This window comes from Rhipicephalus microplus, chromosome X, assembly GCF_043290135.1.
Source record: "Rhipicephalus microplus isolate Deutch F79 chromosome X, USDA_Rmic, whole genome shotgun sequence".
Classification (NCBI taxonomy): domain Eukaryota; kingdom Metazoa; phylum Arthropoda; class Arachnida; order Ixodida; family Ixodidae; genus Rhipicephalus; species Rhipicephalus microplus.
The window spans coordinates 178012122-178024301 of record NC_134710.1 but is presented as its reverse complement, the minus strand read 5'-3'; the positions used below and the strand labels follow the sequence as shown (position 1 = coordinate 178024301).

Sequence of the window (12180 nt, the reverse complement as noted above, 5' to 3'; positions counted from 1 at the left end):
TATTTTAAGCGAAAGTTCGTTTTAAGTGGGGCCGTTATATGTGGGCTCGACTGTATAGCTATTGTAAATGCAAGAGCGAGCATGGCCGAAGCATGCATCCTCAGGCACCTCATTGCTGCTTGGAACGGCATCCATTTTGATATTGCTGTTCTGCAAAGGGTCGTTCGAAACAAGAATGATTCGTGACGTCGCAGATCGCAGTGATTACGATCTCCAGACTGTCGTATTCAACCCTACTCGACACTGTGCGGCGACGACGACATTGCAGGTGACAAGGCATGACTGAATGTGTGTGCCTAGCAGACGAAATGCTTGTGGAATAACTGAGCCTGACATCACTCTTTTCTGTGGAGCAGTGATCAGCTGCGGCGCGATCTGGAGGTGACCACAAAATAGCGCCACTGGTAGCGCTCGTAGCACTAAAAATGGTGGGATGGCCGGCAGTTTTGAATCATGGTAGATACCAGTGATCTAAATCAATAGCAGTGATAGTTATTCATCTCTCAGTAGCATTATAGGTCGCGAAATGCTACTAAGAGGCCAATAGCTAGTAATTGGGTTTCCTGCGATGACTCCAATGCCCGAAACCTTCGACGCAGCGACCCTCGGATCACAGCTGAATACTGGAACCAAAAGCTACCCTCCACGTTTGGTGACTGATTGCGATTTCGGCGGGCAACATTGTGCTACCAGGCATGCGGGTGATACGCCCCTCCTACAAAAGCCTCTGTCATTCTGGAATCAGCTGGGACACGTCACTGCAACGATCACGGTCATGAGACTTCCCCTGTTTGCGCAGGTTAGTTATTTACCGTACGCCATGAGCGTTCATTTTGATGACTGTTATGTTCTTGCGGTGCCGTGTGGTTACCTATGTGGATCGTTATGCCAGCTGTTGTACTTGTTATGTATCAATTTTCACCTTGCTAGTCTTTTGCTTCTGATGTCAGGAGACGTCGAACTCAACCCTGGTCCTACTAGCAAAAACTCCTCCACGTCCCTTGAAACTATAGCCAGTGCTTATTTCCCGCCTTGAACAAGGTCAAAATGCTGTACTGGCGGAGCTAACCCTTATTCGTGCTGATAACTCAAACATAAAAAGTATGGTTAGCAACCTCGCCTCCCGAGTTGATGCACTGGAAAGAGTGGCTCAGACCAATGAGCCTGTATCGGACTCTAACACTAGCTCCACAATCACTAAACTTGCTTCTGAAGTAAGGGAACTAGCTGCTAAGTGTGACGACTCGGAAAATCACCAGCGTCGCTGTAATCTAGTTTTCTTTGGAATGCCAGACGCGGAAGGTGAAACATGGGCTGAGTACGAATCGCGAGTAATGGCTTTTTGCTCGGAAAGTCTCAGCGTAACGCTTGACAGAGACGTAATCGAAAGGGCCCACCGGCTGGGCCATTTTCAAGGCACTAAAAACCGTCCGATAATCATAAAACTTGGACATTTTAAAGATAAAACTAGAATACTTGCGGCTGAATCCAAACTTAAAGGCTCTAATTTCCAAATTTCCAAATTCGTGAAGACTATTCTTCTCGTGTTCGTCTAGCCCGTAAGAATCTTTACTTGTTTGCTCAAGAAAAGAAACGCCCATTTAAAATTAGGTTTGATAAGCTTTTCATGGAAAATAAACAGTTCACGTACAATGCTGATACAGCATCTGTTGTCGAAGTAAAGTAGCAATTGCTACATGCTTCCACGAATTCAGTATCTAATAAAGCTGCACCTGTGCCTTCTCTGCCCCGTTCATGTCATACTTAGTCGGTCCTACTTGCAAATGTGCACAGTTACCTGCCAAAAAAAGAAGCTATGGAGGCACTCCTACTTGACAACAACACCGAAGTAGCAATTTTTACTGAATCGTGGCTAAATGAAAACATACAGAGCAACGAAATTCTACGTGATTTTGGGTCCTTCACAATTTACAGACGAGATAGGGTTGAGAAAAGGGGAGGGGGAATTCTGGTTCTAGTCAAATCCCACTTGCACTCCTATAAGGTAGATATAAACAGCAGCTATGAAATCCTCTGCATTAATCTGCCTGTTGCCTCGGGTAATCACATACTGGTCACCTGCTATCGACCTCCAGACTGTGACTATGCTTTTATTAAGGACCTGCACTCGGTGTTAGTTGATTTGAACTCCCGATTTCCTCGTGCAAAATTCTTTCTGTGCGGGGACTTTAATCTTCCCACTATAGACTGGGCCAACCTTAAGGCCCCTTCCCGGCTATCAAATGACCACATTCAACTGTCCCTCCTATTCAACCTCACGCAGACAAGTAATACTCCCGACTCGTGGTGACAACATACTCGATCTTGTCTTCGCTTCCCACCCCGACCTTATTCACTCACCTACGTGTATGGAAGGCCTGAGTGATCACTGTACCATACTATTCAACCTCTCTATTCCAGTACCTAGGCATAATTCACAGAAGCTCATACGCGACTACAACAAAGCCAACATCCACGCAATCATTACCGAATTGGAAAGCTTTTATAGTTTCTTCTCTCAAACGGCCATCTCCAGAAGCGTAGAACAGAACTGGTTACTGTATAAACAAAAGGTCTTGACGCTAATTGAAGAATACGTTCCACTAGTGTCTGTTCGCTGTGACGATGACAGTCCTCGGTATACAACTTCTATGAAAAAACTCTCACAAAAGAAAAAACGCCTTTTCCGCGAGGCAAAACATAGCATTTCTCCATCGAAATGGGACAAATATTTCACTTGCCTTCGGGAATATACTAGCATGCCGAAAAAAGCCAAAAAGAAGTATTACCATGAAGATCTCCTAAAAATCATCCACGACAAACCTAAAAAATTTTGGAACATTATCAACCCCAACAATTTAGCGCATAACATTTCACTGTGCAATCCTGATGGCTCAAGGGTTCCAGCTCAGCAGCACTCTGACTTGATGAATTCTTACTTTTCCTCAGTCTTTACTAATGAGCCGTCGGGCAATATCCCCTTTGCCTCCAGGTATAACTTTCCCCAGATGCCATCCATCACCATAAATGCTGAAGGTATCCTAAAAATTATAAACCAACTAAAAACATCGAGTGCCCCTGGTCCTGATAACATACCGGCAAAGCTACTAAAATCCACTGGAGCTATTTCTAGCCACATTCTGCAAATCATATTCTCTCAGTCCCTCTCCGAAGGTATCATACCTGCGGACTGGAGGGTAGCCAAGGTAACCCCAGTATTCAAATCGGGTGACCGTTCTAACGCATCTAATTATCGTCCTATTTCGCTGACATGCATTGCCTGCAAATTCCTCGAGCACATTATTTATTCACACGTTGCCCACCACCTCGATAACAACGGGTTTTTCTTCAAAAATCAGCACGGCTTCCGACCTGGTTTGTCCTGCGAAACTCAGCTCTTTGAATTCACTGCCGACCTCCACCGAAATTTAGATTCTCTATTTCAAACTGACGTCATATACATAGACTTCTCTAAAGCCTTCGATCGTGTCGCTCATCAACGACTAATAAACAAACTCTGCTGTCTGAACTTGGACCCTTTAGCCCTGTCATGGATCCGATGCTTCCTATCACACCGATCTCAGTTCACTGACATTGCCGGTCTTCACTCCACTGCTGCTCCCGTTAAATCCGGTGTCCCTCAGGGGTCAGTACTCGGCCCCTTACTCTTCCTCATATATGTGAACCATCTACCATCAGGAATTTCATCATCCATTCGATTATTTGCGGACGATTGCGTCCTTTATCGCCGAATAACCACCCCTGACGACCACGAAATTCTACAAAATGACCTATCCTTAATTGAAAACTGGTGTTCACTCTGGATGATGCAGACCAATGTTTCCAAATGCAAAGTCATGCGCGTATCTCTCAAACAGTCTAACTCGGAACACGTCTACAATTTAAACTCAACGACCTTGGCGTATGTTGATAGTTACCGATACCTTGGCGTGCTTATTTCTAACACTCTCACGTGGTCGGATCACATCACACACTTAGTTGCTGACGCATCAAAGAAGTTTGGTTACATCCGATGAACGTTATGCCTACCACCTCCTACAGTCCGTAAAATTGCGTACATAACCTTCCTTCGTACGAAGCTCGAATACGCGTCATCCATTTGGAGCCCTCACCAAACCTATCTGATTAATCTGTTGGAATCCGTTCAGAATAGGGCTGCCCGGTTCATTATGTCCAATTACGATCACTCATCAAGCATCTCTTTCATAAAGGAGTCTTTAGACTTGCAGAATCTAGCTGACAGACGTATACTTTTTCGACTTTATTTCACAAATTATACTATTATTTTCCCCACTTGCATGGTTCTCTCTTGCTTTCTCCCGCCCGCTATTCTCGCCGGCTATTTAATTCCAGAAGCCTCCAACGTCTTTTCGGTACGACCGTTGCATTCAATAAGTCATTTCTTCCTGTCGCCATCGAGGAATGGAATAACTTACCGGAAGCTATCGTCTCAGAGCGTGACTTGTGCGCATTCAAACAACTACTAACAGCTCACTGAAACTTGGAAGCCCATTAAAACTCTACCACGGTCACTGTATTTTGCACTCTTGTATGTGTAAATTTTGTGCGCGCATGTTTTTATACTTGTATAAGTACATTTTCTGTGCGTCTGTTCTCGGTTCCTACAAAAGTATTGCTCGTGTGTTTGTACAACTTTCTATGTTTTTCTTTGTTTTCGTATTTAGAAAAATGTCCCCCCCCCCTTATGTAATGCCCCTAAGGGGCCCTTAAGGGTCAAATAAATGATGATGATGATGATGATGATGATGATGATGATGATGATGATGATGATGATGATGATGAATTGACACAAAAATTTTCACATGAGTAAATCTGATATCAGTGCTTGTCATCCACAAAAGAGAAGCTCTCTCCAGAAGGGCACCCTTGCTGAAGAAAGTTAGACAATTCTTGTGGCTTCCTGATGAGGCAGAGGTATTTCACACGAAGGACTCTGATAGGGAACTTTGCAAGTACCTTCCCACAAGGCGCTGCCAAGTGCCCTGTTCCGAAACAATGACGCGGAAGGAAGGGGACTTCCGGCTTGGGCGTTGTTGCCAAAAAAAAAAAAAAACACTGAAAGGTTCCAGCTCTTTGCTGCCCACACCGACGATGCCAGTTCTTGAAGTCCAGCCTCTTCACAAAGATTGCTAGCTGTTGCTTTGACCTTGGAAAGTTTGACATTCGTGCCTTGAAAGTTGCTTGTGACAGCAGCATCCGCCTTTTTTTTTTGTAGATGGCTTTAGGGAAAAGGACAAATCCACCTTCTTTGCCTGCTTGAAGCAGCTTGAGATCTGCAGCGCGTAGCAACTTGATGAGGGAAGGTTAGCATGAGCTTCCAATTTGCTTCAGCAACAAGCAATCCACTCCTCCTTGAATACACCTGTCTCTATTTTCAACAGAAGCTTGTGCCGCAATGCTCCTTACCTAACTCGAGCTCTACTTGGTCCAATTTTGGTGGCTCATAAAATTTCAGGTCCTTTTTTCAATGCGCTTTTAACCCCAGAAGGGTGCTTGCATTCTCTAGAATCACGACTTGATGCCCAGATTGATGTGTCAGCTTCTTTCTTGGTAAGCCGAGAAATATCTTCTTCGAAAGGAAATCAGCTGTCTAGGAAGCAATACACAGCAGGCCCACAGTGATCAACGAGCACGAGAGATCTACAATGCGTTTTGCAGTGACAAGAAAGGTGATATGCGCATGAGTGTACCTTGATTAGCGCTCCTCACCATACAAGTTGCATATTTGTCAAGTAAACGTTTGCCTCATCACAGTTTTTTTTTTAGACCCATAAAAATATTTCATTAAAGGAAAGTCTCACCTCCCTGTTATCCTCCCCCTCCTTTCATGTTGTGTATGCTCTACCTATATACCCCCATGTATGGAATAAAACACCGGTTGTAAGTCAGCACTTGGTCCGTCTCTTTCACTTTGTGTTTTCGCACTGTTTTTCGCTTCGTTGATCATGTACCAACCAGCCCAAAATAAGCATTTTAGAACTCTAGAGGGGTGGAACAATGCTAGCCAGCAAGATAATTGTGTACTACAGTAGCTCCGCTCAACAGAACACTAGCCCGAATACTTTTGGCTACCACCTCATAGCAGAGCAGCCATGTTTCCTGCCTGCCAGGTGTGCTTCAATTAAACACCATCCTTAAAAATGGAATACCTCAAATCGCTTGCGACTTTACCAATTTCTAAAAAATGTGTATTGCATAAATTGACAGCCTACAACTTTTCCATATAACGAATCTCGTCAATTCGAACTCAAAGGGGCCCAAAAATTTGTACAAATTAATGAACACTAAATGAACGGAAGGCTCACCATGCAGTGGCGCATGTGTATTGAGCTAACACACGAGAGGGAAGTTTCAGAAAGCATACATTTATCCACAAATCAAAGGACATCCATCATTAACTGAAGTAATTGGGGATGCACGTCTGCGCAAGTTTGCCTTGCAGCGAGTCAATCAATTTCGCACGCAGTTTGCAAAGCATTCCTACTTCGGCTTCAGCATTCTCCTGGAAAAGAGAAGTTGCACGCGCAATGTGCGGCACCGACAGTCTCTAAAGACAACGACAACGACTGCATCTTTGCTGCTACCCTTTGCGCCGCAACCGCAGTGTGGTCAGCACAAGATGAGGAAAGAGGAGTGTCTCCATGCAGAGAGAAGCAGTTCAGCATTTGAGAGAAAACGAACACTCTGCAACAGCTTCTTTTTTTTTTACTCTCTTCGCACGTGGTGTTAAAAGGAAAAGGGTCTCTACATGGCAAGGACGGGAAAGGTAGAAGCGTAGCACCGGCACGTCGCATATAGGCATTTGAGAGAAGAAGCCAACACTCCCGACAGCCACCTTTCTTTTTTTTCCTTTCTCTCTTCACGTGCGGTGTTGAAAGGAGAAGGGTCTCTACATGGCAGGGACGGAAAAGGGAGAAGCGTGGCACAGGCACGTCACACACCTGCATTTCTGAGAGAGCAAACATTCCGCCGCAGCCTTTTCTTTCTTTTTCTTCTTTACCTTCTTCGGTCACAGCATTGAGGTGTCGTAGGTGCTGCGGCCGGATTAGGCATGGTGCTGAGAGCATTTTCAGAGCTCGGTATGTTTGAATTAACCGTCCCAAGTGCTTACGTGTTCGAATTACAGGGCGTTTTCGCGCATCGGAATATACATAGCTTTGACGGGACCACAGCATCTGTTCTAAATAACCGGAAGTTCGAATTAAGCGTGTTCGATTTAATGAGATTCGACTGTATAAGGAACAATCTTTATGTCAGTAACTAAAAAGCTATTAACGAGCTCATGTTTGTCACTGCAATGTCACATTATCTGCAGGAAAACACTTCCACCTCAACGTGGAGTTCATATGAAAAGACAACAAGAACCTGACTGTCAGTGCATAAAAATCTGCACCATCTGAAAAGGAAAGACTCAAACATCCGATACATATATATCATCATGCTCAATATTTAGCTGCCCCTACAATGCCACAAAAGATAAGTAAATTTGCTCACACTGTCCTTTTTAGAAAAGGAACACTTTCTTCAAGCTATCATCATGAAATAAGTGTAACTGTATCACGACTGCAACAAACTAGTAGGTATATTTTGTCCATCGAGTGACCCTGTCTAGTCTGCTACAAGACTGTGACTGCATCAGTGGTCAAGTGGCAAGACTATTTACCTCCAATGCCGGAGACCCTTGGTTTAATTCTCGCTGCTGCCGAGCATCCACTGTGTGTAGAAAGATACCCAGGCCTGGCACTTGGTGGTGTGAATACTTTTATGGTGAGAAAGTTACCTCTTCTTTCCGCTCACTTCTTTCACTACACTTCCCTTGTGGGTTGCAGAAACAGGTTTGCCTTCTAACCTCAAACCATTATCTTTGCAATGTCATTCTACTGAAAGCTTCTATAAATTGCATGACATTCCTTTAGTATTGTGAAACAATAAATTCAAGAGAGCACCTTTTTCTTTTCTTTTTTTTTTTTTTTAGATATACCAGCCCACAAAGCTGAAGGAGTAGAGTGGTTGCTGCCTTGGGCAAGACAAACTTGGCTTGCCATCAACAGTTCGACAGCGTACGCTCCGTGGCGTTGTGGTTAGCGCTGCGCATTGAAAGGTCGCTGACTCAGTGCCCCGCGAAAGATCCCAACCTTCTCGTTAAACTAACTTCATAGCAATTACTCAAGTGTATTTGACCTGTGTGTGTATGGAATATAAACACAAGAAAAATTCAGCAGGAAGGGCAGTAAAGGCACCTTAGCACTATTTTATTCAACTTATTGTGCCATATGAACATAACTGCAATGCTAACCTGCCACGATTCCCTAGTTGCAGTGGTGCACCTAGGAGCAACCACTGTCCCTTATGAGCATATGCAAATCTTTGGCAGGTAATTAACAACTACCATTATCACTAGATAACTTTGGCCATGCCAAGCATAGAAGCATAATATGACAACTACATAGAACACCCTCCATATCCAGTCACAGTGTACACATGAAGCAAGCAGCCCCGCCGCGGTGGTCTAGTGGCTAAGGCACTCGGCTGCTGACCCGCAGGTCGCGGGTTCAAATCCCGACTGCGGCGGCTGCATTTCCGATGGAGGCGGAAATGTTGTAGGCCCGTGTGCTCAGATTTGGGTGCACGTTAAAGAACCCCAGGTGGTCAAAATTTCCGGAGTCCTCCACTACGGCGTCTCTCATAATCATATGGTGGTTTTGGGACGTTAAACCCCACAAATCATCATCATCATGAAGCAAGCAGTGTAAAACACACAGTAATACTGCATCACAAACTTGTGGCTTATGATTCAAAGAAAAAAATACCATGACCTTATCACATAAATAGAAGCAAAACACTCACATCACTCCTCAGAAGCAACTCAAGCTTCTTTTCATCCTGAATCTTCTCTTCCGCTACCTGGCTGCTGCTGCTGGGGCCCTGGTACTTCGGTCTCTCAAGTGGTACGGGTACGGACTCACTTTTGTTCCATCTTTCAGGAGCTGCAAAAATCCTCCAATTAGCATTTTTGCCCCAATTAACACACATATAAATAAAAGGAATATTAAAGAGGTGGCATGGGCAGCATTCCTTTTGTGTACATGTCAATCTCAGCAAGACTACTGTTTCTCGTAAAAATGTGCATTTATCAAATGCACTTATAATGCTGATAATACAACATAATATTAAATAAGAATTTTCCAGTTAACGACCATTAACTAGCCTAACTTTGTATCATTTAAAGCTTTATACATCACAAAATGAGATAAGAAATAATTGATCTTTGCTCTAGTGGCCTCACTAGACAGTAGCCTACATAACCTTCCATTTTCTGTCCTGAACACATGTGATATTGGTTTCACCTGCCACACTACATGCATGCTTTTACAAATACTATATGCACAAGAGTCACCCATCTTACACTTAGCCTGCCGTAATAGTACTCGATGCATGTTGTTGCGTCGAAGAGCCCACGTACACTTGTGAGAACCAGTCAGTCCACACAATCTTTCTGATAAGCGTGTCATGAGCTAGACATCTTGGAATATTTAAATTTGCATTTATCTAAGAGAAAGTTCTTAACAGTTCTCGGCCTTGATTTCTCTTAATACCCACCTGTCCAGCTGCCTCAAAGCAAGCCGGTAAACACTGGGTACTCGCGTAGCTCATGCAAACTAAAGGAGAGACCCAGCTTCATATACATAATATTCCTTCATTTTTCAGTAGATATTTATGAATATTTTAAAGCTTATATTATGTTCCAATTCCAAGTATCAATTATTTTTCTTGTACAATTTGCAGTTTTAAAAATATAATTTTCAAGTACATTGTTAGGAACAAAATATATTTCTAAACTGAGTTATAAAGCAAGTCAGCATATTATAATAACGTGGAAAAGATACTGTATGCGGTAAAACAATTATGAATGTTTTAAGCCCATTTGAACAAATATAGTGGTACATTGAACATAGTGGTACATTGAACATTTGTCACAAACGAGCACTCAATAAAGCGGGCACCTCGGAATTCTAGCGACTGCAACAATACCAGGTGCCGCTCGGACACGCTAGAAGCCAGCATAAAAAAAGAAAAGCATCAAAGGACTCCTCGGACGCGCCGTTTCTTCCCCCTCATCAAGGGTCACCACTACGCTGACCAACCTCATCGCACCTATCGCCGCACAACCTCCAGAATCATTGAGGAGGAAAGCGTAAGTCAATCCCAAGTTGCGTCACACGTCGCGGCCCACCTTTCCCCAACTTTTGCTGTGCAGCACGCCGATGAAGGTTCTGAAATCCAGGGCGAATGTATATAAGCAAGCAGTGGATGGAGGTGATCAAGAGGTAAAGAAAGTTTGTGCCAGTGCGCGTAGGGCCGGAGAAGAAGAGTTTTTCCACAGTCAGGTGAAGGCTTATGTCTTCAGTGACAATGCAGATGAGATGAAGAGGTTTTCCATCTACGGGTGAAGGCTTGTACTACAAGCAGGAGAATAGAGAGTTGATTGATTGATTAGTGGTGTTTATTGGCGCAAGGGCCAGATATGGCCAAAGAGCGCCAGAGCGATGATAATAAATTGTGGGATGTGCAGTGTAGATAAAACAAATGTGACGTGGCTGTAAATGGGCCTAAAAAACAGTCGCTGTAGGTGTGTAAAAATATACATATGGTAAAATTATGGCAATGACAAATGATGTGAGCTATGGAGACATAAAATGATTTAAAAGTGATAAGTATGTCAAATAAAAACTTGGCATGGAGCACCAGTGCCTCGACAGAGCCCTTAAAACAAGAGCATGGAGGCCTGGGCTCATTGAAATCTGCTATCACAGCAGCATCCTCTGAACAGAGGATGTGCTATGAACCTGTTGGGCTAAAAACATTCAATGTTGGACTAAACACATTCAGTACTACTTCCTTTAAAAAGCTTAAAACTGATTTTGTATTAAAAAGCGGCTCTTCACCGAGAAACATAATTGGGTGTAAAGGAAGATTATAGCGGTATGCTAAAGCAAAATATTTCTTTCTCTCCCTTTCAGCTTCCGCACACTCCAGGAGGACGTGGAGGACGGTTAGCCTGTCACCACATCTACCACAAGTAGGAGGTTCATCGCCAGTCAGAAGAAAGTTATGAGTACCATAAGTGTGTCCTATTCTGAGGCGACAGAATAGGACATCAGTTCGCCGTGTTCTTGTAGCGGAGGGCCAGTAACCCAACCGCGGCTTAATCAAATGAAGCTTATTATTTGTTTGTGTCCCACAAGCGTTGCCAGTGGTTTCGCAGTTTCTTTCGTAGAAAGGGTTTTAGATCTGTTGCAGGGACAGTAGCGGTGGGGTTAATAGCGCGCATTATAATTGACGTGGCCATTTGGTCAGCTAACACATTGCCCTCGATACTTCTATGGCCAGGTACCCAGCAAATAGTAATATGCTGGTTGGACATATACACTGTACACAGAACGGAATATAGCTCAATTATTATCGGACTTCTGAATCTGAAAAGGGATCTTAATGCATTTACGACGCTTAACGAGTCTGTGAATATAATTGATTTTTGTATGTTTGATTTCCGTATATGCTTCACAGCAGACAATAGTGCATAACCCTCAGCCGTAAATATACTTGTTTCTGGGTGCAGCACGCCGGATTCCGAAAAGGATGGTCCGACGGCTGCATAAGCCACCCCTGCATGCGACTTAGAAGCGTCAGTATAAAACTCTACGCATGAGTAGTTGGACTGGAGTTCTCGGAAATGCATTTTAATATGTGCTTCTGGTGTGTGTTTAGTGATCTCAACAAATGAGGTGTCACAGTGTATAAGCTGCCACTGCCACGGCGGTAAAAGTATCCCTGTGGGCGTAGGACAGAGTTCCAGCAGCGGAACACCCATTTCCTCCCATAAGTTTCTCACACGCAAGGAGAACGGCTTTCTCACTGTGGGTCGATTATGGAAGAGGGTGGCAGCGGTCATATCGTTTATAGTTGAATAAGATGGATGCTTGATGTTTGCACGTACCTTTATAAAATATGTGAAACTGCTATAGGATCGCTGCAGGTGAAGTGACCACTGATTCGACTCTACATAGAGGCTCTGGATCCGGCTTGTCCTGAAAGCACCGGTTGCAAGTCGGATACCCAGATGGTGAACAGGGTCTA

At 43.9% G+C, this 12180-nt stretch overlaps 1 protein-coding gene across 4 annotated transcripts in view; it reads right to left on the bottom strand.

Annotated features, from left to right (window-relative positions):
• Positions 1-12180, bottom strand: part of Polr3D (RNA polymerase III subunit C53) — a 148719-nt gene that overhangs the window by 40445 nt on the left and 96094 nt on the right. For all 4 annotated transcript variants that reach the window (XM_075878280.1, XM_075878281.1, XM_037428647.2 and 1 more), the window contains exon 5: positions 8890-9029. In XM_075878280.1, the coding sequence (XP_075734395.1) occupies positions 8890-9029 (140 nt within the window). The remainder of the gene's footprint in view (positions 1-8889; positions 9030-12180) is intronic.